Source organism: Sus scrofa, chromosome 3 (genome assembly GCF_054392235.1).
Source record: "Sus scrofa isolate SSC_HxYL_T2T_F1_AM1 chromosome 3, Sscrofa_HxYL_maternal_Yorkshire_Landrace_v2.0, whole genome shotgun sequence".
Classification (NCBI taxonomy): Eukaryota; Metazoa; Chordata; class Mammalia; order Artiodactyla; family Suidae; genus Sus; species Sus scrofa.
Window position 1 is genome coordinate 97,166,722 of NC_139385.1, and position 21,756 is coordinate 97,188,477.

The window sequence follows — 21,756 nt, forward strand, 5'->3', positions numbered from 1 at the left end:
GCTCAATATAACTGGTTTTCCTAACCAAGAGAATCCTCGTTAATAACATGAAGGCCACGAGGCTACATGCACCACCTTCTGCACAAGTGACTATTTAGTAGAGTGTCCAGTCTTAAATTGACCTCCCCAAAGTCCTTTTCAACTGGCAAAGAACATGATCCTCATTATGAACTATCTTACCACTTGAGGAACTTATCAACAAAGACATGTGCATTTTGCTGGTTAAGGAATTGTGCGTTAAAATAAGAGTGAGATGAGAAGAGGGACTGAAAAGTAAATAGGATTAGTCCCAAACAACAAATTCGTAAATGCAAAGTTGCAAAGTTGCTTAAACTCTTCTGTCAGAAAAATAGCATCCAAATTTTAAACAGTAGCTTCTGTTAACTTTTGGCACTCAGTACATGCCTGGCACCCAAGAGGATAAAGACCTATCATTCCCAAACAATTTATTTGTGATCAAGTTAATTGAGTTGTGATTTATTTGAGTATTTTATGTTTTTCTTTTTTGATATTTCTCTAATTAGGGATATTAAATTTCCAGCATATGAAAATGTTTAAATAAAGAAAAATTCTCTTTTTGACATTAAGACACACCTGCCTCGAATGTCAAAAGAAGCCAAAATATTTCGACTATTAAACAGCCTTTCTTAGAGCTAGCTTTTATATAAGTCCAGTATGGCTCCCATCTGGACCTGGGTTTATTAGTTATTTGTTATCTGTCAAACACTAGAACTTTTGCCTCACGTGTTGTTCTGTTGCTTTTTTAAAAATTTTATTATGATTGATTTACAATGTTCTGTCAATTTCTGTTGTACAGCAAAGTGACCCAGTTATACATATATACGCATTCTTTTTCTCACATTATCCTCCATCATGATCCATTACAAGTGATTAGTTATATAGTTCCCTGTGCTATACAGCAGGATCTCATTGCCCATCCACTCCAAATACAAGAGTTTTCATCTACTAACCCCAGATTCCCAACCCATCCCATTCCCCTGCCACCCTGGCAAATACAAGTCTCTTCTACATGTCCATGATCTTTTCTGTTTTGTAGATAGATCATTTGTGCCATATTTTAGACTCCACATATATATGATGTGCAGTGTCTTTCTCTTTCTGATTTACATCACTCAGTATGTCTCTAGTTCCATCCATGTTGCTGCAAGTGGCATTATTTTGTCCTTTTTAATGGCTGAGTAGTATTCCATTGTATATATGTACCACATCTTCCTAATCCAGTCATCCATCAATGGGCATTTAGGCTGTTTCCTTGTTCTGGCTATTGCGGATAGTGCTGCATACAGGTGCATGTATCTTTTTCAATTTTTGTCTGAATATATGCCCAGGAGTGGGACTACTGGGTCACATGGTAATTCTACATTTAGTTTTCTGCAGTATTTCTATAATGTTTTCCATAGTGTTCGTACCAATTTACATTCCCACCAACAGTGTAAGACAGTTCCCTTTTCTCCACACCCTCTCCAGCATTTATTATTTGTTGACTTGTTAATGATGGTCATTCTAACTTGTGTGAGGTGGTACCTCATTGTAGTTTTGATTTGCATTTCTCTAATAATTAGCGATGCTGAGCATTTCTTCATGTGCCTGCGGGCCATCTGCATGTCTTTGGTGAAATGTCTGTTTAGGTCTTCTGCCCATTTTTCAATTGGTTTGTTTGGTTTTTTTTGTTGTTGAATTGTATGAGTTATTTATATATTTTGGAGATTAAACCATTGTCAGTTGAGTTATTTGCAAAAACTTTCTCGCATTCTGTGTGTTGTCTTTTCATTTTTAAAAATGGTTTCTTTTGCTGTGCAAAAGCTTTTGAGTTTAATTAGTTCCCATTGGTTTATTTGTGTCTTTATTGTCTTTATTCTAGGAGGTGGATCAACACGTCTTCAAATAGAGAATACACGTTGTTTTGGTATAGACATAAAAGTTAATTTTCTAATTGTTCCTCCATTGGCATTTCCTTTTATCATAATTTTAAAAACTCTCTTTGTGAAATGCCATGCTCCATTTATTATATGAAATCTTTTGAAATATTTTTAAATGTAATTTTAAAAAAGCTTACATAGTTTATGTGCTCAGGAGAGACTATCCTAAGTTCTGGTGATCTTTAACCATCATGGGTCCCAACTTTGACAAGGTATTTCCTTCTCAAGTGATAGTATCTAAGAGATGGCACTGCATTTTTTTTTCTTTCCTTTTATTTTCTCTTCCTTTCTTTCCTTTCCTTTCCTTTCCTTTCCTTTTCCTTCCTTCCTCCCTCCTTCCCTCCCTCCCTCCCTCCCTTCCTTCCTTCCTTTCCTCTCTCTCTCTCTTTCTTTCTTTCATTTTTGGCCACCCTGTGGCATATGGAGTTCCTGGGCCAGGGAACAGATCCAAACCGTAATCACAACCTAAGGTGCAGCTGTGGCAACAATGGATCCTTAACCCACTGTGCCAGGCCGGGGGTTGAACCTGCACTCCAGCGCTCCCAAGATGCTGCCGATCCTGTTGTACCATAGCTGGAACTCCTGGCACTGCATTTTCTAAAAGAACTAAGGCTGTTCATACTTTGGGGCTCTCTCTGAAATGGTGTGTTCACAACTGGTTATAGAGTACAGCTCAGTGATGCTTGGGGGGTACCACAGGGACCTTGGCAGGGCAAAGTGTGCTGTGCTTACTGGGTGATGAATGATATCCATTCCTACTTTCCCTGGGCTCCTCTTGATCGTAGAATGGAACCAACTCAGTCTTCGGTGCATTTTTCTATCTGCCCTTGGTTACAGATCCCTCATTCTGGCACTTGCAAACTTTGCATGGGTATAAGACAGGTATATTTTGCTTTTAGTTATTCTTGGGCTTGGGATGTTCAGGGCTGAAGGGAACCATGCTTACCAATGAATAAATAAACATTTTTGTATCTGACCAGAGAGAAATCCGTAAGCAGTCATTATATTCATCTTGGTTATTTTTGAAGGGCTGCACCAGCAGCATGAAGAAGTTCCTGGGCCAGGGATCAAACCCTCACCACAACAGCAAACTGAACCATGGCAGTAATAATGCCAGATTCTTAACCTGTTGAGCCACCAGGGAACTCCATCATTTTGGTTATTTTTAAATGTATATTTAGCTAGGGCCTTTATGTTCATTCCATAGAATTTTATACAAAGAATAAAAACAAACATTAAGAGGACTGCACAATTATCTCTCAAAATATACATAAGTTAACACTGCTCAGACTAGTATGTGAGCCCCATTACATGCATATTTGATGTGATATGATCTTCAAAGATTTAGACACAGCACTGTATGTTACTTAAATTTAATAGCTATTTGATAAAACTCTATTACCTTTAGAACACAATGAGGTAGAATAACCCACAATGACGTGAATAACAACCCACCATGATGTGAATATGCACCTGTAAATAAAAGATCCAATATGATGTCAAGTTGTAGTTTTACGAAACTTTATATCAAAATTAAAAGAGGCATACCTCTTTTGTGTATACATTATACGCTGACACAAACTTTCTCTGGATAAAGAGTCATGGATTTGCAGAGCTGAGCAGAACCTTCCATATCACCCTTGGCAAGCTTCTTTTACAGTCAAGACATGTAAGGGTCACAGAGGTTAGGGTATCATCCTGGACCAATAGCTAATCAGTCAAGTCCTAGTTCTTATAATTCCTATTCAGTGCTTGTCCTAGCATATTCACAGTGATTCCTTTTATTACTTGATTATTAATAAGAGTTAAAAGTTGTGGCTGATTATGTCTCAACTTCCTAAAAATGACACAGTTATGTTTTGCATACTTTTCACACAATGATAGCTTTTTAAATATTATTTAGGAAAGTCTCCAATCACTTAGAAATTTATTTACTTAAACTGTCTTATTTTTGTCAAATATTATTATTTGGCTATACTACATTTATTATCTATATTATATTTATACTTAGGCAATACAGATGTTGCCTATCTTACATTTATATTTGCCTACTTTATATTTTGAGGATATAGGTAATTACTAATAATTCAGTGGCACCAATTTTAATTTTTATTGTGTTATAAGTATGATCACTTTCCTTGAGCGACAGCAAAGAAATAAACTGGAGGTTTAGACTCTTAACTGGAAAATACCTAAACCCCACCGTAGGAAAGGTTTGAACCCAAAAGAAGTGGAGGACAGCATGGTTCAGATGCCTCTTTTCCATTGGTCAGAGAGGCAGTGACCTTCAGCAGGAAATGGAAATCAAAGTGAGACTGTGCTCCAACAAGAGTCTCCACATCTTAACAAGTATCAACTAAGGCAAGTTTCCATCATTTACATTTTTTGGATATCCATATTTCAACAGCATTTACATTTAATTTACTTAATCCCCAAGCCAAATATTATACAGTATTTTCCACCACTTTCTATGAGGCTGTTTTCTTATCCTTAGAAAAGGGCACGAAAAGGGAGGAATGTTTCATCTCTACCTTTAAAAACAATCAGCTCTACTTTGGATACAAAAAAAAAAAAAAAAAAAAAAAAAAAGAGTAAGAGCATCATTTAGACAAGACAAGGTAACATTAATTTCTCTTGTAGTTCCCTCTCAAAATTTCGCCAAATATTCTTCCACACTGAATGTCAGTCAAATATCTATGATTCTATTGCTACACAGCAGAACTTTTTTGCTAAGTTTCATCATTTTTGGCAACAAATTCTGCCAAGGACAGAAAACAAAAAGGCTACTATTTTTATGGCTATTACAAATAAAAAAAATTTAAATATGCCCTAATGATAGAGTTATTAACATGCCAGTATAGCTATAAAAGGCAACACTGTTAAATATGAACCGATACCACAGTCCCTAGTAATTAAGTACCTTTTAAGTTCAATAATTCAATTATTAAGTTTAATAAATAGTATAGCTGTATTTTCTGTTGCATTTCTATGTCACATGTTTTCTCTTATTAGCAATAAGATTTCTCATCATGTATCAGAGATTCTCAAACAAAAATCCTCAAGAATGAGGAGGCCACAGAAGAATGTTGTAAATTCCTTCATTCTGAGATTCCCATGTTGCCTTCGACATTCTACCTAGGAGCTTTACTCTCTGTGTTTTTTTTCTCTGATAGATTTTAGCTCTTCCCTTCATTCTCCAGCATGACTTTTCCCCTATCAATTTACTTTCCATATCTATTTATCTCTTATTCCAACACACCCACACTGCTTGTGTAGCACCCATCTGTCCTCTGAAAACTCTATTGAATTATACATAAAAGCTTTTAACTTTTTAAAAATTATATAAATCATATTGATTTAGAGAAAATAGTAATCCACAAGCACTCTTTTTCTGGTGGAGTCCATTTTTTTTTCTAAACATGACTCTAGTAGCAACCAACACTTCATGGATTTTTGCTAATTTCTCCTACCAGCATCCAGATTCTACTCAGGTTGTGCAAGATAATTAGAGATGCTATCCATGAGAAAAAAAATTTTTTTTTGCACAAGTGACTCCTCCTGAGTGGCACAACAGTAATTTCCATACAAATAACAACTGAAGGATACCACAACGAGCTTTAAGCATCCTGGAAAGCATTACCCTGTGTTTGTTTTTAGTGCAATAGTTACTGAATTTTTCTTCCAGAGCAATTCCAGCCCTAGAAGAGCCATATATTTATGACCCGATAAGACAAAAATGACTTGCAAAATGTGAAGTCAGAATATGTGGAAAAGAGAAAGGGTGACACAATAAATAAATACCTCCACAGCAAACAAGGAAAAGCACAGGAGGGAAATCTACATGTCAGAGAGAATTGTCCCATCCCTGCACAGCAAGCTGGCAACCGTTTCAGCACACAGGTAAGGGAGCTCTTCCAAGAGGTGAAGCTGGACCTGGGGTGTGTTGCCATGGAAGTGAGGGGCTCAATTTTTTCAGCTCCCATGTACCCTCTTCAGCACTTCTGGCAATAGTGACAGCTTCTTTCCTTTGTTCAGAAACTGCTCTGGAAACGGCTCTGCCTCTTTCTCAGTGCACTGAAAGACTGCATTGTTGAGGCCACATTGCAACCAAATTACACAAGAGGGAGATTTTTCATTTCCATTACTAAAATTAGACTCTTGTATGTGTGCTAGCACAATAGAAATAGAAACACTTGCTGAAGGGGGCTCATTCAGTAATGATCCAAGTTACCAGTGCCTTGCAAACACATCTGCTGAACCCAAAGCACAAGGTAGGCAGTTCACCTACACTGATCACCTACACTGATTCTGGAAACTTGCTCTAAAACGTTGGTATGGAGGTGGGTGGTTTGTTTTGGAGAGGGTCTCTGGGGCACAGGGAACACATAGTGCTTTCCAAGCAGATGTTGGTGCCAGAGCATTAGATAAAAAGGAACAGATTTCCTGGTGGGTCTTGTAACCAATGTTTTAATTGACTTTGAACTTGCAACAAACTGCTTGTTTCTTGTCTCTCTCTGTGATGCAAAATCCAAATTCAACGCAAGATAGGTGAGGATAGCTTTAAAAAATAATAGTCTTCACATTATGATTGCGTCTGAAAAGTAACTGATGTCTTCAAAGGGTGTTGTTATGTATAATAAAATCATCGGATAGATATTCTTGCTCATCTCCTTAATGTTCTCCATGTACAGACTGCATTGCCAACACAGCACATACATTGGCTAGGTCTGTATTAAAAATCTTTGTGACCATTAAGAAAAGGACAATGAGTGAATAGAGAAATCTAAGCGAGGTTTTTGAATTTAGGCTAAAACATCCAATTTCATGGGTATATGTATGCTTTGGAAGCTACTACTAGAACTGTCTGTTTTCCCCACCCACCTACCTCCAAAGCACTCTGAATAGAAAGACCCTCTCTGGACTACATTCTGTTATGTATGAATTTTTGTTGTTGTTGTTTTTGCCTCTTTGTGTTTTTAGGGCTGCACTTGTGGCATATGAAGCTTCCCAGGCTAGGGGTTGAATCAGAGCTGTAGCCACCAGCCACAGCCATAGCCACAACAACGCAGGATCTGAGCCACGTCTGCGATCTACACCACAGCTCACGGCAATGCCGGATCCTTAACCCACTGAGCAAGGCCAGGGATCAAACCAGCAACCTCATGGTTCCTAGTCAGATTTGTTTCCGCTGTGCCACGACAGGAACTCCTAAGTATGGATTTTTCATGCAAATATGGGTCTGTGTGTTTGTCCAATAAACTTTATGATTCTGGAGTATTTGGAAAATAATGTCATGGAGGAGAAGATTCTGTAAAATGCATTTTCCTTTATTTATGATGAATACGGCAGCTTGAATAAAAAACATTTCCCTCGAAGCAGGAATAGAATAAACGTCCAACAATCTTAGCTAGCTAAGCAGATCCAATGTTAACTTTTAAATTAAAAAAAAAAAAAAGAATCTGACAATAAGATCAAAATTGATTTAGCAGCCTAATTACAAGGAATTATGTTAATGGTATGAAATGATTAAAGGAGGCACTGTGTATACACTAGGAAAACACTGAATAGACTTGCATCTTGGCCTGAGTCTGCCATAATTAGCTGTTTGGCCAGGTCTATACTCCTGAACTCTGTGAACCTTATATGTCTTTTCTAAAAGGGCGAGGTGGCTGGGGGAGAGTTGTCCAATATGATATATAAGGTTCTAATCAGGCTTGAAAATGTATGACTATTTATCCAGAGGAAGCTTGTGTTGATGTGTAAATGTATACATGAAATAGAAGTTCCCGTCGTGGCTCAACTGAAACGAACCTGACTAGCATCCATGAGGATGCAGGTTCAATCCCTGGCCTCACTCAGTAGGTTAAGGATCTGGCATTGCCATGAGCTGTGGTATAGGTTGCAGACATGGCTCAGATCTCACGTGGCTGTGGCTGTGGCTGTGGCGTAGGCCAGCAGCTACAGCTCCAATTCAACCCCTAGCCTAGAACTTCCATATGCCACAGGCTCAGCCCTAAAAAGACAAAAAAAACCAAAAACAAAAACAAAACAAAACAAAAAAAACAAAACGGTATACATGAAATAAGTATGTTCCTTTTAAATTTGATATAACATTGCTTACAACTACAATTTATACCATCTTGGGTCTCTTATTTGTAAAGTGCCTACCTATGACATTGTGGGTGACTCTACCTCATTGGATTTAAAAGTGAACACAATTTCACAGATAGCAGCTACAATTGAGTAATATAATCTTCATTCAGGGTTCATATCATATTAAATATGTACACAGTGGAGCTGACAGGCCAGTCTGAGCACTTTTAACATTGTATGTATTGTGAAAGGGTAGATGCAATTGTTTCAGATATTTTTAAAATGTAACCTGCAAAAAATGTTCATATTAGTTTAAGTGTTCAAGGAAGAATATCCAAGGTCCAACTGATCTCTAATGATCATTTATGCTAACTTTTTTTTTCCTTTCTTTTTTGGTCACCCTACAGTAGATAGAGTTCCTGGGCCAGGGATGAGATGCCAGCCAAGCCACAGCTGTGACCTAAACTGCAACTATAGCAATGCTGGATTCTTTAACCCACTGTATGGGGCCTGGGATTGAATCTCTGTCCTTGCACTGTAGAGACGCTGCTACTCCTGTTGCACCCCAGTGGGAACTCCTAAAAGCATTTTCTTTCTTTTTTTTTTTTTTTTTTTGCTTTTTAGGGCCGCACCTACAGCATATGGAAGTTCCCAGGCTAGGGACTAAATCAGAGTTACAGCTACCAGACTACACCAAAGCCACGGCAATGTCAGATCTGAGGTGTATCTGCAACCTACACCACAGCTCACAGCAATGCCAGATCCCCAATCCACTGAGAAAGGCCAGGGATCGAACTCACATCCTCATGGATCCTAGTCAGGTTTTTTACTACTGCGCCACATGGAAATTATCAAAAAAAGCATTTTCAAGGTGTATCCATATTGTTGCATATGGCAGGATTTCCTTCTTTTTTTAAGGCTGAATAATGATCCATTGTGTGTTTACACTACATTTTAATTATATATTCATCTGCTGTTGGATATTCAAAGTTGCTTCCATATCTTGGCTATTGTTAATAGGTTGCAATAGACAGACATAGGAGTGCTAATATCTCTTTGAGATCCTGATTTCAATTTTTTTGGATGAATATCTAGAAGTGGGATTACTGAATCAAATTATAATATTATGCCAAAAGAAATAAGCCAGTAACAAAAGACAAATATCACATAAGTCCACTTATATGAGGTGTCTAACACAAACACACAGAGGCAAAGAATAGAATAGTGGTTGCCAGGATCTTGAGGGAAGGGGAGATAGGGATTGCTAACCATCATGTGTAAAGTTTTGGTTATACAAGATGAATACGTTCTGAAGATATAAAGTGCAACTCCTGTCTATAGGTAACAATACTGTATCATACATTTAAAATACAGATGGCTAACAGGCACATGAAAAGATGCTCAACAACACTAATTCTTAGAGAAATGCAAATCAAAACTACGATGAGGTATCACTGCACACCTGTCAGAATGGCCATCATCAAAAAGTTTGCAAGTAATAAATGCCGGAGAGGGTGTGGAGAAAAAGGAAACCTCTTGCGTTCTCTGTGGGAATATAAATTGGTATAGCAAGTATGGTAAACAGTATGGAGTTTACTTAAAAAACTAAAAATAGAGCAATCCCACTCCTGGGCATATATCCTGAGAAAACTATAATTCAAAAAGATACAGGCACCCTAGTGTTCATAGTAGCACTATTTACAATAGCTAAGACATGGAAGCAACATAAGTGTCCATCGACAGATGAAAGGATAAGTATGATATGTGATATGTATGTGTGTATATGTATACACAGACACACACACACACACACACAGGAATATTACTTAGCCATAAAAAAGAATGCCGTTTGCAGCAACATGGATGGACTTAGAGATTACCATGCTGAGTGAAGTCAGACAAAGACAAATATATGATACCACTTACATGTGGAATCTAAAAAAAAAACAAAAGATACAAATGAACCTATTTATAAAACAGAGACTCAGAGACTTAGAAAACAAATTTATGGTTACCAAAAAAAGAAAGGGGGGGGCTAAATTAGGAGTTCGAGATTAACATACACATGCTACTACAGGTAAAATAGATAACCAACAAAGACCTATTACATAGTACAGGGAACTATATTCAGTATCTTGTAATAACCTATAATGGAAAAGAATTTGAGAAAAGACTATATATATATATATATATATATATGTGTGTGTGTGTGTGTGTGTGTGTGTGTAACTGAATCACTCTGCTGTATACCTGATTCTAACAGAACATCATAAATCAACTATACTCTTAACAACAACAACAGAATCTGTTACAAAGGTAGAGCTCAAACTCTTCACCACTGGATAGACCCAAACTCAACATTCACTGCATTTTTCTATCTATTCTTGAATTTAAAAAACCCTTTGTTCTGGGACTTGGTAACTTTGCATGGGTATAAGACTGGACACAAGCTTCAATTACACTTAGGCCTACATAATGTAAGTGCTGGGAGGGACCTTGTTATTTATATATCAAGAAATGGAAGGCTTAGCTTTAAACCAGAGGGAAACCCACAAGCATTTATGACACTCATCCTCTTTCTTTCTTTCTTTGTGTTTTTAGGGCCACACTCATGGCACATGGAGGTTCCCAGGCTAGGGGTTGAATCGGAGCTATAGCTGCCAGCCTATGCCACAGCCACAGCAACACCAGATCCGAGCTGTGTCTGTGACCTACACCACAGCTCACGGCAATGCCAGATCCTTAACCCACTGAGCAAGGCCAGGGATCGAACCCACAACCTCATGGTTCCTAGTCGGACTTATTTCTGCTGTGCCACAATGGAAACTCCTATTTATTTTAAATATGTATTTCTAGGGCAAGTTGTGACTTTCTGTTCATTATATATAATTTTATATATGGAAGTAAGCATTAAGAAGATTTTTTTGTCTAGGAAAAATAACTAGCCTAAATATTAAACTAACAGCAAGGAACATTATTACAGCCACAAAAGATACGTGATATCCTTGGAATTCCAACTGACAACTATATTCTTATTCCTGTTTATCCAAAGATGAGTGGATATATTTCTATAAACTTGGGAGTAAAAAAATAATACCTTCTAATCAAGGAACAGTGAACAAGCTCTTACAATTGAAAATCAAGTGTTCAGATATTAAGACTAATTTATTCAGGGATGTCAGCTTGTCGCATTGAACTGACCTTGCAAATCAGCTGACATCATGCAGTCAGAATGAGTTTCTGCAGGAAAATCTCATGATTATTTGTTTCAGTACCAATAAACATCTAAGAATGAGTTACACACCCCTTTGGGTTATTCAGCCCAAGTCTAAGACTTTCATGAGGATTCAATATACCTGATTCCCACTATTCTGAGGTTCATTTACTGGTTTTCATCCTCAGATCTCATGTGCTGTCCATGTTCATTTCAGTTTCTTATACAAGTGGCTGCATGGCTATCTGAGCTATAAATTAAGGCAATGCTCTCAAATATAGAAATGTAACAGAAGTAAATGTTTTTGAATTGGCATAGCTCTCATGTTTGTTGCATATGTCCAATAACATATTTCAAACAATAGATTTCCTTTGCATTAAAGTGCTTTGGACACATAAGTTAATTCTAAAACATTGTTTTTCCATATTAACATCAAATGAAATCAATGGACTGCATCTTTTTTCTTTCTGAATAGTACATATGATAATGGTGCAACTCTCATCAAAAACATCTTTAATTCAATAAAATGTGATCTTCCTTAGCCATTTCTTGTGGAGAAAAACAACGACACCACTCTTCTTTGATTAAAAAAATAGCAATGCACTTAAAATTATATGAATTTGTCAAAAATACTTTAATTTGGGAAGTTGTTCAACCTCTTCTACTCTTAACTCTGCAAGTACTACATACTTAAATACTCACACATGTGTCAAGTATAGATGAGGACTCTTCTGATTTCTCTTCAAGACCGCTAACACTCAATTTTACAGATTTTTAAAAACAGTCTCATAATTATTTTCCCATTTGTTGCACCTCTTTTTCAATAAGACAGCACACATGCATGCATCCGATATTTAGTGTGAGTTTCAATTCCTACTCAGGGGACAACTAAGACACATGTGTCTTTCTGCCCTCTTTCTTATCACTTACATTCCCATTGCCTCAGAGATAGTATAACCATATATAAAATAAGATAATTAGTTTTTAGCCTAGTTTTCTTGGAACAGAGAAGTTAGATGGTTTCAGTCAGGAGTATTATCACAGTCACACTGTGACTCCAAAGTAAAAGGAAAAAATGGCAAAGAAATTTAAAAAAATGAGAAGTGTAGAAGAACACAGATGAAACTCTACCAGTAGTACTTTATTTCATAGCACAAATAGGCCTTTCTGTCATCATCAGTATTGACATATGTACAGTCTGAGAAGGGAGAGAAATAGATACACCTTCATTTAATCTCATAATTTCTAGCTGGATGGTTGGCCAGTGGAAGAACGAGAGCGGCATTCTTACATGCATTACGTGATAGCTCAAATCATCATTGATGAGCAAAACTAGTTTAAAATAGGATTAAAAAGACCTAAAACGTCTTTCTGAAGCCTCTGCATTATGTCTTTGTATTAATGTTTCTATATCTTCTCCTGAATTATAAACAGTCTTTGTCTTTACATTGAAGCTGCTGTTTGAGGTTTAATTTTCTCTTAGTCACTTATGAAATAGAAATAATTGCCAGAATGTGGAAAGAATACTAGTGATTAAATGCTTTTATGAAATATTAAAATACAGTACTGTTTACCTGTCTGGCAAAGAAGCCAGTCTAGATCAGTAGATTTGTTCAACTCCTCAACAAAACATTTCCCAGGAGCCAATACCTCAACCAACACCATTCTCACCAAGATAGCAGCCCACGGAAAAAGTTTTTTGAGTAAGATACATGGCAAGGCATTAAATCCCATAAAAAGTGCCATTTTACATTCATCAGGGAAAAGAAAGTAAGCCCTAAAGTAAAAACTGTCAATTACTGTCATTGCTTTGTTGCACTGAAAGAGCGCAATTATATCACAAAGAATTTTTTAAAGTACTAATTTAATTAAAATAGGAAACCTTCCAACTACCTACAGCTTTCCCTAGCTCATAAATTAGCACATTTTCCATTTATATGAGCCCCTTCCCTATATTCACCAACAACATGCATGACAGATATGAGCAGCACCATCAAAGCACTTGCTACTTCTCTTCATTTTCTCTTTCTTCTTCATTTCGAAATGATTTTACATGCTTATTTTAGACATCGGTACCCTTTAGTATCACACATAAGAACCTGGACAATATGATGGTCATTATGGAAAGTAATCACACTCTACAGTGATGGATGGCTAGTGACAAAATGATTTCTATCACCTAAAGGAGAAAATGTAATTGAGACTTTAAATTCCAAATAAAATTCTACAACTCAAATGACGCTGACTAGCTATGAGCTTCTGGAAGTCACCCACCTGGGGCAGCATGCGATTTTCTTCCTCCAGCTGTCTGACTCTTGCCTCCAGCTGCCTAACATAGGACAAGGTTGATTCTAAAATTGAAAAGAAAGAACTCACATTATACATACAGGTCTTGTTTGGTATACTGTCAGGATATTTCTGGCTTGATTTATTCAAATCAGGTAGTGACTACTTAGTCTGTTATTTAGAAATAAAAATTTCTCCCCAGAAAAACAATAACAGAAGCCATTAAAACTATAAGCAGTTTGAACAGGGTTAAGAGAAAATTTATAGGCAGTGAGATTGTAGGTGTTTACACACCATGCAGCCCTCAGAACATTAGACACCTTGAAGACAGTTATTCCCTCTTTTCTACTTATTTTGCACATTTTGAGCTTTCCCACACATAAGACTTTTTGTAATATTCATCATAACTAAGATAAATTACATGGTTATTTAAAAAAATAGAAAATAAATAAGTATTTCAAAAACCCAGCTCCTTTCATTTTCCCAATAAATATTTCAAGTCTTAAGAGCAACATTTTGTTCTTCTCACAAATCTATAAATACTATAATTATATCTAGAGAATAGCTACAAAAGGGCTAAATAATAAGAAGCTAAATTTTAACTTTGACTTTAGCTGAGCATGACAGAGACCCAAGTTCTTCCCAAATATTTTGGTAAATCAGGGGCAAATTTGCAATTCACTGTTTTCATTTATTCGCCAGCTCAGGTGTGTGCAGAAAGCATCAGCATCATGTGTAGAGTCTGTTTTATAGTGAAACTTTTAAGTCTTACAGGTTTACATGATGAAACTTTCACATGTGGAGCAAAGTGGAATTTCCTTTTGAGGAACTATCTGAAAGTCACTCTTCACTAAATGTACTCAAGTGCATAGCATCTTACTGCAACATAGCTGCAATTCATTCATTACCCAAGAGCAAACATATTTCAGGTGAAATGTCCATGACCAAAGATTCCCTCCAGAGCATATCTCCACAGTTAATATTAAAGCAACAGATCCCCCTCAGCATATGTTCTTCAGCTTCAAAAACACAAAAGATCTTGGTAATGCACTTAAGAAGTAACTATTTGGAGTCTCTTTCAATCTGCAGTTAGGATGGATATGTACTCAAATTAATAGCTTGATCTGAAATTCATCACAGAAACTCTATAATTCTTATATGGAAATGGGTTGGATGAACCCAGTTCCATTTTGTGGCCTTCAAAGCAACAAAATAACATTTTATTTTCTTAAAATATGTAAGAATCATCAGTCCTTAATTCATAAATATAACAACTAAGCTTATCCCTGACTGGTTTATAGCATGTCTGTTTGCACAAATGTTTGCAAGTCCCCATCGCTAACATAAATACAACCATCCATTGTTCTCACACTAATGGAGATGACTTGCCTTGAATATTCCTCAACAAGGTAGAAACACAACGGATAGGATACTGAAGACACGTGCTAGAACTATGCTCTCATTTTCTGAGCTCAATGAAATGTTAAATGTTTGCTTTAAAACAAACTCTTCCAAAGGGAGGGAAAAGTATCTAGCATAAATGAATAACAAACCTATTGATTTCATGAATCTGCTTTACTCTAGCAAATGAATAAGTGATTTGTTGATCACCAAAATGTGAATGTAGATTGCCTGATTTACAGTTTTGCAGGCTCCCTTTCTACTTTAAAAAAACAACCACTTGATAAGGGCCATTCAGGTGAAAAGTCACTCAGAAATAGTCTATTTATTTTTTAATTTATTTTTATTTTTTTTGTCTTTTTGCCATTTCTTGGGTCGCTCCCACAGCATATGGAGGTTCCCAGGCTAGGGGTGGAATGGGAGCTGCAGCCGCTGGCCTACACCAGAGCCACAGCAACGCAGGATCAGAGCCACATCTGTAACCTACACTACAGCTCACGGGGCAACGCCGGATCCTTAACCCACTGAGTGAGGCTAGGGATTCATTAACCACTGAGCCACAACGGGAACTCCAGAAATAGTCTATCTAAACCATGAACAAATAAAATTCTTTTCTCTTTTGCTCACAATTTACACTTTATCTTTACTGTCCTTATACTGCACTATCCTTAGGGCTGTGATACTTAAAGCAGCTGAAATGATTCTATACAGAGTGATTTAGATGACATTTGAAAAATGCCACTGAATGGATTTTAATTCAGGAATTATCTTCAGTCACTTTAATCTATTTCTCTTCTTTAAATCTTTGCAGTTTACATATTTGATGGTTTCATTAAATTTCTACTTATATTACGAAAGTTGCATCATGTCAGTTCAAAAAAAAGGGGATAAATTCTTGAATTTAGAAAAGATTTCCTAACTCCAATCTTTAATGTCAAATTACAACAGATGAAATCCAAATTGTTGTTTCAAAGCATTCACCGCAAATACGGGCAGGGATAGGAACTGATAGGGAATATTTTTAGACAGGTAAAGTAATCAAAAAAATTAGCTCTATGGTAAAGGCAAAGCTAAGGAAAATTTTGAGTGCATCTGTTCCATAAATATTTATTGTGTCACCAATGTGTGTGAGGCACTATTCTAGGGCTCGGATGAAGAGAAGGCCAGTTATGTCAAGTCTTAAGTTTCTCAGAATACAAATTCCATTTTAGGATCACACACCCATGTCCTATGCTCAAGAAGGTCCTGTTGTTCCAGGCTCAGTCTCTGTTACAATTACTACTTAACAATGAACAGGTATGATGAATGAAAAACTCCTCCTGTGTGTGTGTGTGTGTGTGTGTGTGTGTGGTGGGAGAAGGAGAGGGAAGAACAGCTAATCTGCATGAATAAGAGAATTCATGTTGTACCTGTTTTCTTCATCACGAAACTGATTATATGCTCCTTTTATATGGAATTGGAGGAGGCAAAACTCTTTCTGAGATATACCATAACATCATACCTGGGTCCCCAGTCCCTCTATGAAGAGCCACTGAGGAAACCATCCAATCCTTTCATTGTGACATGAGAGAAAGGTAAATATTTGTTTTATTAAACCTGCAGGATTTCAAGGTTTATTTGTTATTGCATCATAGGATAGCCAAGACTGACTGCTCGTACATAACCAATAATGGGACAAAAAAATATGTAAACATTTTAAAATAAAACATAATAGGATAAAATGTAAGACACTCCATACATAAGCACATCACAATCCACATCCAAGTCCTAGTTGATCATTAGGAAAAAAAAAAAAAAAGATAAAATCTTGTGTGTAAGAAAGAAAAGGAGGCCCTTGTGTGCTGGAATATGTGACCATGCCTGCTACTATCCCTTCCCCACGCTGCCACTTGCTTCCTTTTCCTTCCTTACTCAAGGACCCTTCAGAGTGGGGTCAACTCTAACATAAGCTAGTATCCCATTATACCAGGGAATGTGGAATACAGCTGTGCTCCCAAGAGAACTATATGACAAAAATTGGTATTTTTATAATATAGCGATACATACATACATACACATGTACACACATGCACACAACATTAGAATGTACCATCATTTGATCATTCCATCTATACCAGTGGATGACAACTGTTAAACAGATTTCAGAATGTCAACTGCTTTCAGAACCTTGAATGAGGTTCAAAAAGAGCATCAAGGCTCCTCAAGAAAAACAGCCAAATACTATGTCATATTCTATAAAGATATACAATACATTAAAGAAGGATCCTATCTTCAAGAAATGTATAGCCAGTTGTGGGGAGGTGAGGAGGAAAAAACAATACAGAAACCCAATAACATAATATAAAATTCAAGGCTGAATCTCATGAAACAGGAATGCAGAAAGATCGATACTATCTGCAGTTCCCCTGAAGAGAAACTTGACTAATGGATCAACAGAAGCTTGACAGATTAGAGAGATGCCAGTGGAGGCACAGGATGGACAAGGGCCAGAAACCACGGATGATCCTGTTGTAAACAGGAAAGAGAGAAAGAATCAGATGAAGGAAGAGGCAGGGACGTACCAGGGAGCAGAAAGGGAAAAGGCCAAGTTGTCCCACAGCCATGGATGTGTAAAGCCAATGTCAAATCAGTTATGCAGATAGTGATTTGCTTTTAACTTCCCCCAAGGGCATTCTTTCCACCCAGGGAAACCTATGGACATCTACACATTAGAAGAGCAACAAGGTTAAGCAAACAATACGCATGTGAAAATCCAACAACATTCTCTAGATGTTCTTTGGGTAAATCTTGGGCATATTTTCAAAGCAAAAATCACTTTCTCCATGAATCTCACTTTTCTTTGAAAGTACATGTAAAAGTTCATAGCACCTCTTGCAAAAAAAAGAAGAAAGTGTTATGTCATAATAATGCCACCAATACATGTTTTCTCATTGATTCCAATTTTAGAACTGGAATAGATCTTAAAGATCCCCTCATCCAACCTGACACTAATCCCGACTCATTCGCGGGGTTAGCTGCATACATTCAAAAGATTTTGTTTCACGGCTGCAGTCACACAGTGATTCCCATCTTGGGTCTTCTAATCACTAAGATGTCAAGCTTCTCACATAGATATTTAAGTTCTAAGGGTTCCTTTTGTTTCTTCCTGATTTTAGATATTCTGGATGGACCTTCCCCTTTAAAATAACTTGATACTCTCCTTGGACAATAGCCTGGACTTGATTTCACATCAATTTACCTGAAATGCATCCAATCATATAAAGTAGCTCAACTTTTTTCTCTGCTAGTTTGAAAATACTGTGGTCAAAATATTAAACGCTCTAATTCCTAAGCTCTGGTTTTCAGAGCAGTGTTTCTCTCCCTAGAGAAATACCCATCTGTGAAATCAGCCATGAACTACTCTGATTATTGTACATGAAAGGTTTACTGTTGGTATCTGCAACTGTCTAAGGTTTGTCAAACTTCGGAGCAGTTTTGATTAGATGAAATGCTGTTGGGTCTTCAAAATTTCAGGGCAGAAAATAAAATCTGGTAATGGTCCATTCCAAGACAAATCACAGCATCTGGAAGAGTGTATAGGAGGAAATCATCTGGATGACCATTGCTGCTGTGGGTTTATAGATGTTAGCTTTCCTGTGGCTGAGTTAGTCGCCTTCAGCCAGAAAGTCCAATGGCCACATGATTTCAAATCCAGAGGCAATCTCTTTAATAAACCCAAAGCTCTAAAGACATTGCTTGAATTAGTTCCAAATTAATCCCACCATCCACAGGGTTTTACACATTCCTAAGGAAGTGACTTCAGAACTATAAATTTTTTAAATGATTACTGTTCTGAAAGTGTTTCTCTTTCTTCCTCAGGGAAGCAAAGTTCAGCCTCCTACTTAGAATTCATATTAGCTCTAGAAGTATATAAGTGATTACATTTCTCACTATAATTTGATGCTTTTCTTATTAAAAAAAATCTAGTCAGAGTCAGCATTTTTGGATCTGCCTGGATATTTAACTCAGACTGCTGTATTGGCAGAGATAGGATTTTTTTTTATTTTTAATGGGAGCTTTAATTGTCCTAAGTACATAAAAAATGATGTCAGGGCTTGCTCCGGTCCATCACCTAGGAAGATAATTCTATTCTTGTCAGACCCTTTTCTCTGTGGTAATCTGAAAGAAATATGAGATAGTTATTTTCTACCCCATTCCTCCCATGTAGAAACCTGTTCACTGTTATTCATTGGCCCCGATTTCTCTTAGCTCTGGGCCTCTGCCTACACCTTCCCCTGCCAAATCATCAGTCTACTCTGCCTAGTCCAATACTCCTTATTCCTCTATGCATGCTATGAAAAATAGCTTGCTAATAATTAGAATATCCAAAGATTGGAATATACTGTTTTGGATGATAATGTGACACATGTTCTTGGAAATGTTTAGAGAAAGCTCAACAAGATGCTGCAAAGATTTCTACCTGTGTGTGCTACTAGGCTGGTCCCTTGAACTCTGAAGTTCAATAATTCTACAATTTCAAATTCTTTTCCCTCCATGAATCCCCTTTCAGCTGTCCTTCATCACTGGCCAAGAGATCACATATTGAGTGTCTTATGATTTTTATTTACCTACTTTCTTGTATGTTATTCATTTTCATGTTTTCAGTTTTTGCCCAAATATGCTACATGAAAATATTCCTTTAAGCCCTACACAGTGACTGCTGGCGTTCCCTGCAGGGATTTAATACAGTCTTGTTGATTTACTTTAATATCAAGACTTTTTTGTTGCCCAATAGTGATTATCTGCTGTGTCCTAGACATGCTTCTAGATACTGGGGATACAGCAGTGAGCAAGAGCGATAAAGTCTGTGCATTCATGAAACGCACATTCCAGAGGGGAAGACAGACAATGGAAAGTAAATATAATCTTGAGTGAAGGTGATTCGTGCAGTAAAGGCAGCAAAACAGACTATTAGCAAAGAGAGAGGACCAGAAGCCAGGCTGCATTAGGGAGCATGGCCCAGGAGGAGCTCTCTAAGGGTGATAACCTGCAAATGAGCCAACTGTGCAAAGGGCCTGGAGGAGAAGAGTTCCAGACACGAGGAAATGGGAGGGCACAGGCCCTGACTGGGAAGACTCCCTTCCTGTAATCCAGTTTTGTGAAGGGGGAAGGGGCACCAGCTTGCAACAGGGATCTGTTTATCTCGTCACTACTTACATTTTAAAATCCTCGTGCTCCCTTTGGCTGTTTACACTTAGACCTAGATTTTAACCCTTTCACTACTAGGTTTTACTATGACCAAAGCCTTAGCATTATGTTAGGCTTCACACCCCACTTCCCACACTTTGGCAAATTCTGTAGACTCTGCCTCCAAAATGTCCTGAAAATCCAAACTCCCACACCCATATTTGAACACATGTCTCCCTTTCTCCCCTTGCCTCCCCTCCCAGGTCTACTATCATTTAAAGTCTACTTCAAATCCACAGCAGCCAGAGATTCCTTTCTAAATCCCAGGCCTGATCACGACATTCTCAAAGACCACATAGGAACGCATCATCATGCCCCACATAAAAGTCAAAGTCCTTGAAAAGTCCAGCGGGGCCCCATGTGACCTGGGCACCTGGTACCTCTCTGACTTCATGACATCACACCCCAGCCACAAGGCCCCCTTTCTGTTCTTGAATACCCCAGGCACACACTTGCTTTAGTTGTCCACACTTTCTGGACTGCTCTTCCCCCAGGAAGTTGTTCAGCTAATTTCCTCACTCTGACAAATCTTTGTTCAGATCTCAGCTTCTCAAGGAGCCTTACCAAGCCCATTTCATTTTATCCTGCAAACTACCCCCCACCTCTGTCCCATATTCTCTTGATCTCCTTTAGCCTGTTGTCCTGCTTTAATTTTCTTCAAAATACTTTATCACCTTCTGTTATACAAATTAGCTTGCTCATATGCAAAATTTACTGTTATAAGACCTGTCTCTCCCCATCAGACTGTCAACTCCACAAGGCAGGGATCTTTGTTGTGCTGAGTGATGTACTCCAAGTTCTTAGAATAATATCTGGCACAATGCAAATTTATTGAATGAGTCAATCAACCAGTTAGGTAGATAGGGGCCCTGAAAGTAAATTATTTCATCATGTAAGTATACATTTTTCAATCACTCCAGCTAAGACAGGATTTGTACTTGAAGGGAGTCGAATATCAATTCCACTGTACCAACTGAAGAACAATCTATAGAACACAAAACTTTGGATGGAAACAATGGGGATGGTCTCAAATCATGTCAGACCTAATCACTGGTGGGGAATTTCAATGAGAAAATATGAAATGTGCTTGCAACAAACTCCAAAAAATGTCTGTAGAAGGAGGGGAGGGGCAGTAGGAAGAGGGAGATGGAAAGAAGAGGAGCGGAAAAGAGAGGGAGAGGGAGAGAGATGAAGGAGGGCTAGAGAGAAAAAGACAGATATAAAAAATGGTTACTGGAAATGTGCAAAAATGAACCAAATGAACCATTCCTACCACTACTATCTTGGAATACAATATAAATGCCTTCAGCTGGAAATCTGCTTAAGTTAAATAAGGTCCCCCTTTTTTGGTAAGAAAGACCACTGGGAGGAATTTAACCTTCACCTGAACATTCTTCTCCCAGCCCCTCCTGTGAGGAGGGGTGTGCTGAGGGGGTGAGCACAGGAGCAAGCAGAGTTGTGGGGCCCTGGGCAGGTGTCAGCTGGGCCCTGAGTGAGGGGCTTGGAGCTGTCAGAGAGCAGCCTGAGGAGGGCGGAGGGCAGTGGTCTGTATCAAAACAGGTCATGTTTCTTTCAGAAGAGGAAAACTTGTCATTT

The 21,756-nt window shown here is 37.8% G+C and overlaps 1 protein-coding gene across 50 annotated transcripts in view; it reads right to left on the reverse strand.

Annotated features, from left to right (window-relative positions):
- Window positions 1-21,756, reverse strand: part of CCDC85A (coiled-coil domain containing 85A) — a 691,220-nt gene that overhangs the window by 30,107 nt on the left and 639,357 nt on the right. For 45 of the 50 annotated variants that reach the window (XR_014841929.1, XM_085019261.1, XM_085019256.1 and 42 more), the window contains one exon: window positions 13,522-13,598. The exons of the other annotated variants lie outside the window; for them this stretch is intronic. Coding sequence is in view for 44 of the 45 variants with exons in the window: in XM_085019261.1 (XP_084875387.1) it covers window positions 13,522-13,598 (77 nt within the window). In the remaining variant the exon portion in view is untranslated. The remainder of the gene's footprint in view (window positions 1-13,521; window positions 13,599-21,756) is intronic. 50 annotated transcript variants of the gene reach the window in all.